This window comes from Cherax quadricarinatus, chromosome 9, assembly GCF_038502225.1.
Source record: "Cherax quadricarinatus isolate ZL_2023a chromosome 9, ASM3850222v1, whole genome shotgun sequence".
NCBI lineage: Eukaryota > Metazoa > Arthropoda > Malacostraca > Decapoda > Parastacidae > Cherax > Cherax quadricarinatus.
The window spans coordinates 7,582,156-7,598,980 of NC_091300.1; the positions used below are offsets into that span (position 1 = coordinate 7,582,156).

Here is a 16,825-nt window from a genome sequence, read left to right on the forward strand (position 1 = left end):
TATAATAAAATCTATACTGTTACGGTGTAGGGGTCACCTGTCGAACTTGTAAAAGGTGTCACGCAATATAAACCAATAATGGAAGCTCAATTTTTTCCATAGATTAACCAATATTTTGTGTAGTATTTAGAAACTGCTCTATTATTCAATATTGATTTGCGGTTTTTAGCTGGCTTCGCTTAGTAGTTGGCTTCGCTCTTTTCCCTTCATGACTCTGCCCTTTGATCACATGATTTTTGCCCCTTGGTGCAATTCCTCTGTTGCTCAGTTACATAGATTCCATAGGAGTGCAGTGTCAGTGGTATATATTGCATATGCCTGAATCACACACTGATTATGTAGAAGCCAGTAGAACAGCTATGAGGAGGTTGGCTCGTAAGGTGGAATGCTACAAGAAAATATTTAATCTTGTCATGGTGATCAGGGGTTTCTATTTACCCATTTGACTGTCTTACCTGGCTGGATATCCAGACCTGCTCTGCCTACCTTTGATTTTCTACGCAGTTGGCCTTGGCCTTCTCTTATTATTTTGCTCAGAAAACAGAATGTTCGTTGGGGGTTTGGATTCAACTTGAGTGCAGATTTCTCTGTGACTGTTCTAGCTCGAAGTATACCACAGGTTACCTTTTCTCAGTGTGCTTTAGTTGGCGAGGAGAGGATTCTGGGTTATATTAGGGGTTCTAATAAAACATATTGTGCATTTGATCCTATTAGTGTTTTAAAGATCTTGCTTGCATATGAAAGTGCTGCTCCTTTTATAAGTGTTGATTAATCATTTTTTGCCTGCATATGAAAATGCTGTTCCTTTAATAAGTGTTGATTAATCATTGTTTTCAAAGTGGATGTTTTCCAGTCAGTAAAGGAGGGCCATGGTTTGTCCTCTCAAGAAAACTTACCCCGATTCAGAAAACACAAACTAATGTCCTATTTCATATCTTACATTCCTTTCTAAATGATTAAACATGTCATTCTTAATCCTTTGTTTTCTTTTCTGGAGCGAAGTAATGTTGTACCATGTGTTTAGTTTGCATATAGACCATTTCATTAAACTGAGACAGCTTTATACAAAGTTTATAATTACAGTGGTACCTTGAATTTCAAACAGCTCCCAACTCGAACAATTATGTAAGTGTATTTTTGTAAGTGCTTTCATAAGTGTATTTTTGGGGGTCTGAAACGGACTAATCTAATTTACATTATTCCTTATGGGAACAAATTTATTTGGTAATGGCACTCAAACAGCCTTCTGGAACGAATTAAGGCCGAAATTTGAGATACCCTGTATTTAATACTAAACACTTGTTCAGGAAATGCATCACTGTTAATTTTGTTAGCCCCCTCGGCTGCATTTGACACTGATGATCGTAGATTAATGATAGGTGATCTCTTTGGTACTGATCTTGCGGATACTGTTTTATCATTAATGAAATCATGTCACTGGTCAATCATATTAAGTAGTAGCCAATGATAAAATATCTGAGTCATCTTCTTTGGCCTATGGTGTTCCTCAGGGGGTCTGTTCTTGAACCAGTTTTGTTTACTGTTTTATGTTAGTGGCTTACCCTCACATGTTGATGATACACAAGTTTATATCCTGATTTTGAATGTTCAGATTTGGAGTACAAATAGAAAATTGAAGTTAAATGGGAGCAAGACAAAGATTTTGATTTACTAGGCAAATCTCAGGGGAATTCAGAATGAAGACTTTTGGCTCTTTGATTGTGGTACTGTCAGGTTGTAGCCTGTATGATCAGCAAAGGATCTTGGTGTTTACCTGGATTTTGCATTGTCATTTATTGGACATACCAGCTAGATTTTTAAATCTTGCAATTTTCATAATTACAATATCTATGAAGTCAGAAAGTATCATGATTGGAAGAGTATATTGGTTCTTATTCATGCATTTGTTTTTTTTTTAAATTGATTTTTGCAGTTTTAAGCAAGTAATTAGGTAAATTACTTGCTTAAAAGGGTTTGTATTGAATCATGCAGCTTGAGTTCAAACTAGTTCCTACTTGTATGAGCTACATTGGCTCCCAATCAAGGTAAAAAATGGATTTAAACTATTTTTATTAACATTTAAAGCTATAAAGCTTAAACAACCCAAGTTCCTTGCTGGTGTGCTTGTATCTTTTACATCAGGCTCAGGTATGTTTCTCCAAATCACTGTGGAACCTTTTAGACTGAGCTTCGTGCTGTTGGGGGAGAAATAATTTGCATAAGAGAGAAATCCATTTATGCTTTCTAATTTTCCAAAGCTTACAATTCTGATGATCGTGTTGTAACATTTGAGGCCTGGTCACAGACCGGGCCGCGGGGGCGTTGACCCCCGGAACTCTCTCCAGGTAAACTCCAGGTAGGTGTCACCCTTAGACTGGGCTAGTGGTCGGTACCAACCCCACCCTACCATCATCCCCCTTCTCCCCATATGGGGTAGGAGGGTTTCTGAAATGTCAAGTATGAAAATGGATTTAAACTTTGTTTATTAACTTTTAAAGCTATGAAGCTTAAACAACCTAAATTCCTTGCTGGTGTGCTTGTATCTTTTACATCAGGTTCAGGTATGTTTCTCCAAATTACTGTGCAACCTTTTAGACTGAGCTTCGTGCTGTTGGGGGAGAAATAATTTGCATAAGAGACAGGAATCCATTTATGCTTTCTAATTTTCCAAAGCTTACAATTCTGATGATCATATTGTAAGACTTGAAATTAAATTATAGTATTCTTTGTATTATAGATGTTTTCCTTTCTTTCAGATAATGAAAGAAAGGAATACAATGTGCTCTTTGTCAGTTTAAATGTCCTGCTCTGAGGTACTCGAATGTTCTACCGATGTACTCAGAAGTATCTCTTCCTAAATATTGTCTACTATTTTTCTCAGTGTCGGTTAATATGCCATACATGGGGATCTTCTATGCCTATATGATAATATTTCTATGATCTAAATTCTACTAATACCCTTTAACCTCTCCTTACGTTATCTTGTGTGCTTGTCACTGTATGGTACATTAACAGCTACAGGCGTTATGTAACCATCACAACTGACGTGGTTTGAAGTTTTGGTGTGTAGACACTGGTCGGGCGTCACCAATTTTATAATTTCATACTTGACATCTCAGAAACCCTCCTACCCCATATGGGGAGAAGGGGGATGATGGTAGGGTGGGGTTAGCACCGACCACTAACCCAGTCTAAGGGTAACCATGGCCGGTGACACCTACACTACTCTGAGACCCCTCTCCCTGCTTTGGTTGCTCCCTTGCAACATTTCACAGCTCCTGATGACACACAAAGAAGTGTGTGGCTAATCTTTTCAACATTTCACTACAAACTGGCATAGTACCTGACAAGTGGAAAATGGCAAATGTAATACCTATTTACAAGGCAGGTGACAGGTCCTTAGCTTCGAAGCAATTCGTAGCCATCTCGAAAGACATAAATTGATTAATGAATCTCAGCACAGTTTTACAAAGGGGCATTCCTGTCTTACAAATTTAATAACTTTCTTCGCTTAGGTATTTGAGGAGGTAGATCACGGTATTGAATATGATATTGTGTATATCGACTTCAGTAAGGCTTTCGATAGAGTTCCACATCAGAGGCTACTGAGGAAACTTAAAGGCGCACGGAATAGGAGGAGAAATTTTTTCCTGGGTTGAGGCATGGTTAATGAATAGACAGCAGAGAGTTTGCATAAATGGGGAGAAATCAGAATGGGGGCACATCACAAGCAGTGTTCCACAGGGGTCAGTGTTGGGCCCCATTTTGTTCACAATCTACATAAACGACATAGATGAGGGAATAAATAGCGACATAAGCAAATTTGCTGATGACACCAAAATAGGCCATCCAATTCATTCTAATGAGGACATTAGAGCACTCCAGGATGATATGAATAGACTGATGCAATGGTCGGAGAAGTGGCAGATGCAGTTTAATATAGACAAATGCAAAGCTCTAAATGCTGAACAGGAAAATAACCATGCCACATATAAACTAAATAATGTAGATCTTAGTATTACGGATTGCGAAAAGGATTTAGGAGTTCTGATTAGTAATAATCTAAAACCAAGACAACAGTGCATTAGTGTTTGCAATAAAGCTAACAAAATCCTTGGCTTCATAGCAAGAGGTATAAATAATATAAGACCTCAGGTTGTTTTTCAACTTTATATATCTTTGGTTAGGCCTCATTTAGATTATGCTGCACAGTTTTGGTCACCGTATTACAGAATGAATATAAATGCACTGAAAAACCTACAGAGGAGGAGGATAAAGTTGATCCCATGTATCAGAAATCTTCCCTATGAAGATACTCAGGGCCCTGAATCTGCACTCTCTAAAAAGGCGTAGAATTAGGGTGGATATGATCGAGGTGTATAAATGGAAAACAGGAATAAATAAAGGGGATGTAAATAGTGTGCTGAAAATTTCCAGCCAAGACAGGACTCACAGCAATGGTTTCAAGTTGGAAAAATTCATATTCAGGAAGGATATAGGAAAGCACTGGTTTTTTAATAGAGTTGTGGATGAGTGGAACAAACTCACGAGTACCATCATAGACGTTGTGTAGTTTTAAAAATAGGTTGGATAAATACATGAGTGGGTGTGAGTTGGACCTGACTAGCTTGTGCTACTAGGCCGGATGCACTGCTCGTCCCTTAACCCTTTGAGGGTCGAAAGGCCCTCTCCGAAACTCGTTCTCAGGGTCAGCCAAATTTCAAAAAAAAAAAAATTATTTTTTCTTATGAAAAAATAGAGTTTTTTTTCTAAACATTATAGGCTAAACAAAAAAATTTTAACGTCAATACTTACCAAGATATGGAGGCGTGAAATTTGCCAAAATTGAACAACATCTGGTAACATCGCCGACTGCCGTCACCCGGTATTTTTTTATTTACTTTTTTATGTACTATTTTCAATTATTTTTCAATTTTTCTTTTTCTGAGTAACTTTTATGGCCTCTGAGGCCAACATGATCAGTATTTTGTAAGTTATTTCTTTTTCAATACTACACAATAAGGGCATAAACACTGTTGTCATTATTTTGTTTACAGAAAATATTTACACAAACAAACGATATGAAATGTTGTTTATTACTATTTTTCTATATTTTATATACACATATACAGTCACAGGGAATGTTTCTAGAAGTTCTGCAGCCTGTGGAAGTCTTTGAAACATGGTGTCATGCACAGTGGAGTTTTACACTCCTCACACATAAAACGAGTGTCTCTGCGTTGTTGTGTGCATTTTTTTGTATGTGCACAGACGTAACACCTCTTCTGAGCCTTTTTCTTGAAAGCAGTAGCAGGCAGTTTTACCAGGAAGTGATCACCATGCTTCAGACGAGCAGGTAGTTGTTGATAATTTGGTGGGCAGTCAATTGCAGGTGCTGTTCCTTGGTACTTGAATACTATTTGTCTGATGACAGACAAACAGAATTCGCCGTACTATGGTTTGTTTCTGGTGCTCATCTTATACATATTATAAGCATTGAGCATGGAAATGTCCAGAAGATGGAAAAACAGTTTGATGTACCACTTATAACTCTTGCAAACACAATCAGCAAACCCAATCTGCATGTCACATTTGTCCACTGAACGCATGTTGAAGGTGTAATCAATCACAGCTGCAGGTTTTAGAATGGGTTCATTTCTCTCTCTATGCTGCCTGCCACTGTCTGCCATTTCATTAGGGAGAATTGATGACAACAGTGTGACATCTCGTTTGTCATGCCACCGAAATGCCATGATGTCATTGGCAGCAAACGCCTGCACCTCACCTCTACGAGTGCCAGCGTCAAACTTGGGCATATGTTTCCGATTTGCACGCACTGTGCCACACACATCTGTCATGTTCACTCACAAAAAATCACTGAGTGAGGGGCTTTGTACCAGTTATCTGTATATAATATATGCCCCTTACCAAGGTATGGTTCTATCATTGTTCGAACCACATCACCTGAGATGCCCAATAACTTCCTGGTATTTTGCAATGTATAACTTCCAGTGTACACAATATATCCAATACCAGACCACTGTAACAATCACAAAGCACAAACAACTTTATACCAAAGCGTTTCCTCTTGCTTGGTATGTACTGCTTGAAAGAGAGTCTTCCTTTGAACAGAATCAAAGACTCATCAATTACAAGCTTCCTGAAGGGATAAAAATGTGTACTGAATTTGTTTCAGATACACAAACACATTCCTAATCTTATATAACCTGTCAGTTCTGTCAGGCCTGGTTTTATCTGAGAAGTGAAGCATACGTAACATTAGCACAAATCGATTCACTGGCATTATATCACTGAAACCTGGTGTTGCAATCAGGGGGTCTGTTGACCAGTATGATTTCACTTTGTGCTTATACACATGTGGCATAAGCATTATTGTGGCAAAGAAAAGATACATCTCAGCCACAGTTGCCTCCTTCCACCGGTGTAGACGTGATTTTGGTGAAAGTAATGTGTTTGCCATGGTGTACTCGTAGTATGTGTTGCTTTCCATGACAATACTTTTCATCAGTGGTTCGTCAAAGAATAACTCGAAACATTCCAGTTCAGTGGCATTGTTCCCAAGTGCACAAGATGGCCGTATTCCACTTTGGCTGTCATCAAACTGGTGGGGATTTGGAACAAAATTGACAGCTTCCTGCCAATCCCAGGTGTGGTCTGCTGGTGGGTACTGGACAATGACAGGTGGTTGTGGTTGTGGAGGTTGTGGTTGTGGAGGCTGGTGTGGTGGGCGAGTGGGGGATGGTGGCCTTTGTTCTAGATCAGCTGAGGCAGCGGCGTGGGTGGCAGCGTGGGTGGCAGCATGGCCCACTGCTGGTGCCTCACCGCCAGCACCACTACCACCACGCACATTTTCCATCCCAATTACAACAGTATCTTCGTCATTTTCACTGTCTGTTCCTGTTGTACAGCCACGGGATGTACTCCGAGATACACTCCTTCCCCTTGGTATAACATATGGCACACTACCAGAGCGCATATATCGTCGTATATACTGACGCTTCACTGGGGAATATTGCACTTCACTATCACTACTGGAACTAGTTTGAAGAGCTTGTAGTTCATATTCACTATCACTATCATCACCCATGCTCTCATCTGAGTCTGGGATTTGGGAAAATAGAAGTTTCCTCTTCGGTTCTGGAACAACTGAATGTGAACAAGAGGGCCCAGCACCAGAGGTGGAAGGCTGAGGGTCGTCTGGGTTTTCCTCACTATTACCGATATTATGGTCATTAGTTTCGGTCAAAACCTCACTAAAACCACGAAACTCATCTTCACTGGCACTTCCATCACTATTAGAACTGTCACTGGGGAACAAAAGTGTCCCAATTCGCCGAGGAGTGAGGACCTTCTTACTGCGAGGCATGGTGGACATTGTTTACTAAGAGGGCATTCCCACAATGCACCACTGGGTCCCAGATTTTTTTTCTACCGCGCACACCGACCACGGAGACCCATTCTCTCACACCTAGGCCTACCAGCCTTTTCGTGCGAGATTTGAGGCCGCTAGAATTTATGCGTACTAGTACGTCGAAAACCCCTACGCGTAAGACGTACTAGTACGACCAAAACCCTCAAAGGGTTAAGTGACGTGTCTGACCTCACTAGGTCAAGGCATTGGCTTAAGCCGATGGGAGAAATGGAGCTTCCTCGCATAGGCCAGTAGGCCTGTTGCAGTGTTCCTTCTCTCTTCAGCAAAGCCCACATTTGCTGAAGGTTTGAAGCTATCAGAAGAGGCCTTCAGGTATTGTTCAGAATCTAGTGATCCCAAGTTTATTAACAATAATAGTAAATGGGCAAATTTGCATCTATACAGTTTTTATTCATTAGATGCATCAGCTGTTAAAAACTAGGCATTCAGAAGATGCATACTCAAATTATTTCACAGAAAAAATCCCACACCATTTTAAAAGATTGCCCAGTTAGCACTTGCACACTCCAGTAACAATCCCCACCTCTTCCCAAGTAGACTACACTAGTGTTAAAGGTGCAATTCTGATCAGAAGTAACTTTCTCAAATTATGTTTGGGAATGGTCTGTATAAAATTGACCACAGAGCACCTACACATGCCAATAGTTGCATGATGAAGCATTCTCAAATTATAAACAAAAACCTTGGAGGAGGAGGAAAAAAAAAATTCTGTCAATTGCTAAAATGTACCCTCTTTGGGGATACTGTACCTATTTAATAAATAATATCAGGTGACCTTAGGGTTAGAAAACTCAGTAAGGCAAATGCATCAAAAATCAGGAAAATGACAAGGTAGATTTCAGAACCTTCAAAATTAGAGAAGTCACATCATTGGCAGCACAGTACTACTTGTATCTACTGTATTCTCAAGTCTCAAATACTGTTGAATGTTCACAGTGCTTTTCAAGGCAGGAGAGATCAGCTGGAAAATATACAGAAGTCTGTTACTTGCATAGAATCAATAAAACCTATAAACTACTTAGAATTCCTCAAAGCACTGTAAGTATAATCTCTGAAACTGTGGAGAGAGAGAGAGATACTGTATCTGATAATATAGTATACAAGGAAAATAACTGAGGCTCAGGTTCCCAATCTGCACACCATATCTTACTGCAGTGAGAGTTCAGAGAATAGAAAGCTTAGTGTCAACATAGTCAGTATTTTTAGTTCATAGCTATTCATCTTTTTACCAGCAGATTACCATGCAGATAGTGGTTCAGTTCCCAAAAGGGAACTGAACCACTATCTGCTGCATGTGCCTGATCAGTCAAGCCGTGATGGCTATTGTTGGTCTGTGGGCTGCTAGCATTAGCACCATGATTGACTAGGCAATCGACAGGGAACAACATATAGTTTGGATTTGTGGGAATAATATAAATGGTAAACGATATTTTCTGTATGGCTCATATTGTGTGCTGTTAACTTTTAGTGATGAATTAATATCAGTTCAATTTATAATACAGTGGACCCCCGGTTAACGATATTTTTTCACTCCAGAAGTATGTTCAGGTGCCAGTACTGACCGAATTTGTTCCCATAAGAAATATTGTGAAGTAGATTAGTCCATTTCGGACCCCCAAACATACACGTACAAACGCACTTACATAAATACACTTACATAATTGGTCACATTCGGAGGTAATCGTTATGCGGGGGTCCACTGTATTTAATATGAGTATATGTTTAGGAATAAATCATTATACTGTATTATGTTCTGGATATAAGACATATTCAACACATTTCATATACTGTACTGTATAATCAGAACTGGTAGTAAAAAGCAAGTCATGTATTAAAACATTAGTGATTAAAAAATCAAATTTATCTGACGAGACCAAGTACATAATAATTGCACAAAGATTATCGTGTATCTATAGTGACTGATTTGATTGTTATGTCATACAATATTGATGAAGCCCTAAATTTTTGTAATTATCAGCAAATCAGGGTGAGTGGAGCCAATCAATTTTTCCTCGTATGGTTTTTAGCAGTGATAAATTTGTTTTTGATATTTTACTACATCTGCATATGAGTAATCTTGCAGATATTTACATCTTTTATGGTTTGTTTCTTCTAGGGATTTCCCTTTCCCTGATAAGGCAGCCTTATTTTGAATGATCTCCAGACATTTCTTTGGCTTTAGTGTAAAAATTTTTTGAAGTGGCACCTGAGGTCTTCACATAGTGTTCTCTGTGCTGTCGGGGCAGTCACTAGTAAAGTATATCTGCCATATACCTACATTGAGAAAGCATGTATAAAGATATTTAAGATAAAAAAAATAGGAGATAGACAGTTAAAAGAAAAAAATACAAGTGAAAGAGAAACAGAGACTAAAAATGTAACCAGTATCCAGTGAGAAGGCACTGGTTGTTGAGAAATAGTAGTAGATTATTCACTATTGAAATTCTTTAAAAGCAGAATTGCTGACAGGCAGAAACCTAGTAAAAATATTAATAATGACAACGTTTTAAGGGAATTTTAAGCACATATCCTTAAGAACATAAGAAAGAAGGAACACTGCAACAGGCCTACTGATCCATGCGGAGCAGGTCCATGCCCCTCCCCGGATTAGCCCAATGACCCACCCTCCCCGGATTAGCCCAATGACCCACCCTCCCCGGATTAGCCCAATGACCCACCCTCCCCGGATTAGCCCAATGGCCCACCCAGTCTGGTCACTTCCACTCAAGGATGGAGCACGGAACCAGACCCAGCAGCACAAGCTAGTCAGGTCCAACTCACACCCACCCACACCCACTCATGTATTTATCTAACATATTTTTAAAACTACACAACGTTTTAGTCTGAATAACTGTGCTCGGGAGTTTGTTCCACTCATCCATGACTCTATTACCAAACCAGTGCTTTCCTATATCCTTCCTGAATCTGAATTTTTCCAACTTGAAACCATTGCTGCGAGTCCTGTCTTGGCTGGAAATTTTCAGTACGCTATTTACATCCCCTTTATTTATTCCTGTTTTCCATTTATACACTTCGATCATATACCTCCTAATTCTACGCCTTTCGAGAGAGTGCAGATTCAGGGCCCTCAGTCTATCCTCATATGGAAGATTTCTGATACATACGATCATTTTTGTAATCCTCCTCTGTACGTTTTCCAGAGCATTTATATCCATTCTGTAATACGGTGACCAGAACTGAGCAGCATAGTCTAAATGAGGCCTAACCAAGGATATATAGAGTTGAAGAACAACCTGAGGACTTCTGTTATATATACTTCTAGATATGAAGCAAAGAATTCTGTTAGCTTTATTGCGAACACTAATGCACTGTTGTCTTGGTTTTAGATTACTGCTAACCAGAACTCCTAAATCCTTTTCCCCATCAGTAGTATTAAGATCTACATTATTTAGTTTATATGTGGCATGGTTATTTAACTGTCCAACATTTAGAACTTTGCATTTGTCAGTATTAAACTGCATCTGCCACTTCTCCGACCATTGCATCAGTCTATTAAAATCATCCTGGAGTGCTCTAGTGTCCTCATTAGAATGAATTGGACGGCCTATTTTGGTGTCATCAGAAAACTTGCTTATGCCACTATTTATTCCCTCATCTATGTCGTTTATGTAAATTGTGAACAACTGAGGAACACCGCTTGTGACGTGCCCCCATTCTGATTTCTCCCCATTTATGCAAACTCTCTGCTTCCTATTTGTCAGCCATGCCTCTACCCAGGAAAAATTTCTCCCCCTATTCCGTGTGCCCTAAGTTTCCTCAATAGCCCCTGATGTGGAACTCTATCGAAAGCCTTACTGAAGTTCATATACACAATATCATATTCATTACCATGATCTACCTCCTCAAACACCTTAGTGAAAAAAGTTAGTGAATTCATAAGACAGGAACACCCCTTTGTAAACCCGTGTTGAGATTTATTAATCAATCTGTGCCTATCAAGATGGCTACGAATTGCTTCGGCAATTATTGATTCCATAAATTTTCCCACTATGGAGGTAAGGCTTATTGGTCTATAGTTCGAAGCCAAGGACCTGTCACCTGCCTTGTAAATGGATATTACATTTGCCATTTTCTACTTATCAGGCACTATGCCAGTTTGTAGTGATATGTTAAAAAGATTAGCCAAAGGTATGCTAAGTTCCTCTTTACATTCCTTTAACACCCTTGCAAACAGTTCATCAGGGCCTGGGGATTTGTTAGGTTTTAGTTTCTCTATTTGTCTGAGGACCATGTCACTAGTTACCGCAATCGTACATAGTTTATTATCCTGTTCTACATAATCCATTAGTTCAGGAATATCGCTAGTATTTTCCTGGGTGAAAACTGAGAGGAAGTAGGTATTGAGAATTTCACACACATCCTTATCACTGTCAGTGATCTGACCAGAGTTAATCTTAAGTGGGCCAATCTTGTCCCAAATCTTACTTCTGTATACCTGAAAGAACCCTTTTGGGTTAGTCTTTGAGTCCCTTGCGACCTTAGCCTCATAATCCCTTTTTGCTTTTCTTATTCCTTTCATTATTTCTCTCTTTAATTGAATATATTGATTTCTTAACTGCCCATCCCCTCTTTTGATATGCCTATATATGCCTCTCCTTTGACCAGTGAGATGTTTTAATCTATTGTTCATCCATTTGGCATCATTTTTGTTAGATCTAATTTCCCTACTCGGAACAAAAGTTGTCTGGGCAGCTAGAACTATGCTCTGAAAAACGTCATATTGGTAACCAAGATCACCTACCTGACCCATAGTCAGGACATCCCAATTTAGCCCACCCAGGTAATTTTTCAGTCCCATGAAGTCGGCCAAGCGAAAATCTGAGACAGAGATTTGATTGCAGTTATCTGGGTAATTCCATGATATATTGAAACAAAGTGATTTTTCATATTCAAAATATACACAAGCTTGCATGTAGGTAATAGTTACATATGCTTCTCTCATGTCCTAGTGACTTTCCTGTCACTGCTGTCTACTTTGTTTTTTATATATTTTTTCTACTGCTTAAATTCTCATTTAAATTAAAAATTAACTGGACTTTGAAGGCAGTGATTGCCCAAACCATCTCTGGGTTGGTAATTAGAGTAACTCATTTTATTTATAAGAAGAAAACACACAAGTTTGGCAATTTACAGTGATTGATTTGGATGAAGAGGATGAAGGAGAAGAGGCAGAAGCTGACAGACAGGCAAGTGAAGCTGAGGAACGAGTTGGGAGTGATAGTAGTAGTCAACCAGCTCAAGATGTTTCCAGTGTTCCTTCCTCTACACCAAGCTCTCTACCATCTTCTTCACAACAGCGCAGAATTACCCCCATTACTTGGGATGATTCACCTCAAAGAAATCGGCGGGGTAAGTTGATTTGATGTTTGTTTGAGAAAGCTCTAAAAATATAAAGTAGTGATTGCAAACTAAGATTGTAATTATTACGTCACGCTTCACCAAAAAACCTTGCACTCAGGAGAAGAACCTTTTAAGAACATAAGAAAGAAGGAACACTGCAACAGGCCTACTGGCCTATGTGAGGCGGCTAAAATTCTCCCACCGGCTTAAACCAATGCCTTGACGTGTTGGTCCATCCCGGACCATTTTAAAGTCATATCTAGGGTGAGAAAAGTAGAGAAGACCAAAAGACCATACAGTAGGGGCTGAAGGAAGTGTGGGTTTTTGGTGAACTGTACCAGCCATGATACTGTAACTTTTTCTTTTTTTTTGTATGTGACATATGTAGAACATATTTCTTTTCTTTCCTTACTAATTTTTTTAGTAGTTTGCATTGTGGTTACACTTATATTGTACATGTTAGAGGTAATGGATTTTGCTTCCATCATAGGTCGTGGCTTCCATATGCATCGTGGAGGAAGGGGATTTCTAAGATCCCCAGCCCAAGGTGGCAGAGGATTTAGTATCAATCCTATGATGCATGCACCATCTCTTATGCGTGGTGGACCCCAACGTGCCAGAAGATCCCGCCCTGGAACTTTTCCACGAGGTTCTCCCATGTAATGTTTGAGTAAATTTTTTCATCACGAAGTTACAGGTTGATTGTATATAGTGCTTAAGATTGATTTCTCATAATTAATTTAAGAGAGCAGACATGTTATATTGCAATGAATGTATTGCTTGCAGTTAGACTTCGAAATAGTTTCAAAGGTTTTGTAATCTGGAGGTAGCCTGAAAAAACATTTCATTAAATATTTTCAAAATGCAGACAGTTTGCAGTTGCACATGTCATTACTGAACTTTTCATTAATTTTTTTTTTTCAATTTTAGTAAATGTTAATGTAACCAGGCACATTTTAAGATCTTTCTTTCAACAAATGGGCCATATCCCACCAAGGCAAGGTAGTCCAAAAAGAAAAACAGAAGTTTCTCTTTTTAAATTTAGTAATGTATACAGGAGAATGGTTTACATTTTAAGATACATATCTTATTTTCATATTATTGAGAAATTCTGAGAGCTTTATTTATAAAGCTCAGAACACTACATTGTATTTATGTTGAGTTGAATTTTTAATTTTGGTATGTTCCTTTAACCATTTTAAATATGTATATTAGGTTCATGTCTTAGGAATTGTAATTTTTATTTCTGGGTGCTCAATTATGTAAGCTTGAGAATACAAGTCTTCTTTGCTTTGTGATAATTACATTCCTCTTCCATGGTACATATGTTGAATTTGCTTAAAGTGGATCTAATATAAAACATAGCAATTTGTTCTGAGACTGCAGATTCCACATTTCTGGACTAATGTTTACAAAAAAAAAAAAAAGGCCTTTCCACACATGCACCAATTAGTCATAAAAAAGACATGAAATTTGTTGAAAAAAAAATCACAATTCATTCATAATTTCTATATAATACAAAATTGGAGGGAGGGGAAAAATCCAATTTACTTATAACAAAAAATTATGAGCATATCATATAGGCACTAAACAGATATATACTAAAAATAAATTGTAATTGGTAAAAAACAAATGGGAAAAAATTCTGTCATAATCTCCCTCTGCCACCAAATGAACATTCTATCCTTGTCTGGATTGAAGTACACATTATGAACCTTTAATTATATATCCTCTTTCAGGTTTAGTGCTTAATTTTATTATATGATTATTATTATTATTATTATTTAAATATAAATTACTGCATCAGTATTTTCCCCTCCCCCTACCCCTAGTCCCAACTTTGTATCAGTGCACCTGGTCAGGTATTCATTTTCATTTGTCTTGGCACAAAACACTTAAATTTGAAAACCAGCCATAGAATTTCAGTCAAAATATGCTCAATGGATTTTCCACACCTAAACCTGTTTTCTTTCTGGTCATTTTTTCTTAAGAATCCCAATGTAAACCAGTTAGAGAGTAATTTAAAAATATAGTGTTAAACTCAAGTGGTGGCTGGGTCTTGGGATTCATAAAAGTGAAATTATACCGCACAGCAAATTACTGGCAGAAAAAGGGTTGCTGTATATGAGAGAATTTGCATAAAGCAAAACTGCATAAAGCAAGGGAAACCTGTATTAAAGAATAAATTCTCAGTATTTTGTAGTTTTTATAGCATTTTCTTTTTACCAACATTACAGAATAATGAAAATTTGAAATGTTCTGGCACTAATTTTTTTACATTAAAACCCACTAGGAATAGTTAATTTAAAAATGGTGGGAGAGAATATTATACCACGGAAAATCAAATAAAATTCTTGGACGTATTGGTTAACACACAAATCACTAACTATATCTTTACATCACTGGCATGTTGATTACTGGAGAACTTTTTGGGGGGAATGGGGGAAGATGACTACTATTAAAAAAAAACAGCTACCTTGAAATATACTACCTAAGTTTGCTCCATTACTTCTCTCAGCCTCGAACACTTTTACGGGATATTAATTGCCTTCTGATCAACGTAGCATATTTTATCAGATGGAAACACTTTGGTGAGAGACCTATTTAATATAAAATTTTATTTAATTTATTTTCCCACTAGCTAAAATTACTTTTATTCCTAGGTAAATTGACTACTAACATTTTTTCTGTGGTTCATAATTTATGTACTTAATTAAAAGATTATAGGCAACATACTGAATTCTATCTCATATGTGGCAATTGTGCAGACAACTTTAAAGGAGCATGATGCAGTTGAAACTTGAGAATCTATCTATCTTTTTTTTTTTAATGCACCAGCCATCTCCCAAGGCAGGGTGATCTAAACAGAAAAATGAAAAATTTTCTTTTAACATGTAGTAATTTATATAGGAGAAGGAGTTACTAGCCTCTCGTTCCCATCATTGTTTTTTATGCTACATAATATGTATCTCATTTCCGATCAAAGTAATTAGGCATTTGTTCTAGGATTGCAAATGATGTTGAAAATAAAATGTAATGAATTTAAACTAGTTTTAAATATAACACTGAAAAAGATCTTCATTTTTAAATCCATAGTTGGTAATTGCAATTATTGCACAAAACTTGAAAATGAACTAGCAAACTTGTTTAGAAATTATAAATTTTCTCACTGATGGTATGGGATTCACTATGTGTTGAACACACTAAGCTATCTCAAATTATCTAGAGCATGGTGTTGGGTAACTAACCTGTCCTGTACAGTGGTACCTTGACTTGTAAGTTTAATTCGTTCTGTGACCCAGCTCGTAACTTAGTTTACTCGTGCAGTGGACCCCCGACTTACGATATTAATCTGTTCCAGAGAGCACGTCGTAAGACGAAATTATCGTGTCGAATTAATTTTCCCATAAGAAATAATGGAAATCAAATTAATCCGTTCAAGACTCCCAAAAGTATGAAAGAAAAAACTTTACCACGTGAAATATACATTTTCCTACACACAAACAGAAGGATACATGCACAATATATATTGTGTAATGAAGAATAAATGACACTTACCTTTATTGAAGATGTGGTGATGGGATGGGAGGAGGGGAGATGATGGAGGTGTATTATTTTTTGGAAGGGGAATTCCCTTCAATAAGGACTTTAAGTAACAAGTTCTTTTCCGGGGTTACTTCCCTTCTTTTAATACCACCGGATCTCTGTCGCACCAAAAATCTGTCCATAGAGCTCTGTACCTCGCGTTCCTTTAAGATTTTTCTAAAGTGGTTCACAACATTGTCATTGTAAAAGTCACCAGCACAGCTTGCAATAGCTGTGTCAGGGTGATTTTCTTCCATAAAGACTTGCACCCTTGTCCACATTTCCTTAATCGTTGAAGAAGGCAACTTCCTCGATTTCTCTCTCCCCTCCTCTGAAGCAATTTCCTCAGTTGTGGCCAATAGCTGTTGCAGATGCTCTTGCAGCTCATCAGTGGTTAGTCCTTCATCGTCTTCCTCCATCAACTCT

At 38.0% G+C, this 16,825-nt stretch overlaps 1 protein-coding gene across 2 annotated transcripts in view; it reads left to right on the forward strand.

Annotated features, from left to right (window-relative positions):
* The window catches only part of LOC128685975 (nucleoprotein TPR-like), a 243,857-nt gene extending 229,983 nt beyond the window's left edge, over nt 1-13,874 (forward strand). For both annotated transcript variants that reach the window (XM_070083193.1, XM_070083194.1), the window contains exons 39-40: nt 12,608-12,823; nt 13,305-13,874. In XM_070083193.1, the coding sequence (XP_069939294.1) occupies nt 12,608-12,823; nt 13,305-13,477 (389 nt within the window). In that variant the 3' untranslated portion in view covers nt 13,478-13,874. The remainder of the gene's footprint in view (nt 1-12,607; nt 12,824-13,304) is intronic.
* The last annotated feature ends 2,951 nt before the right edge of the window (nt 13,875-16,825 follow it).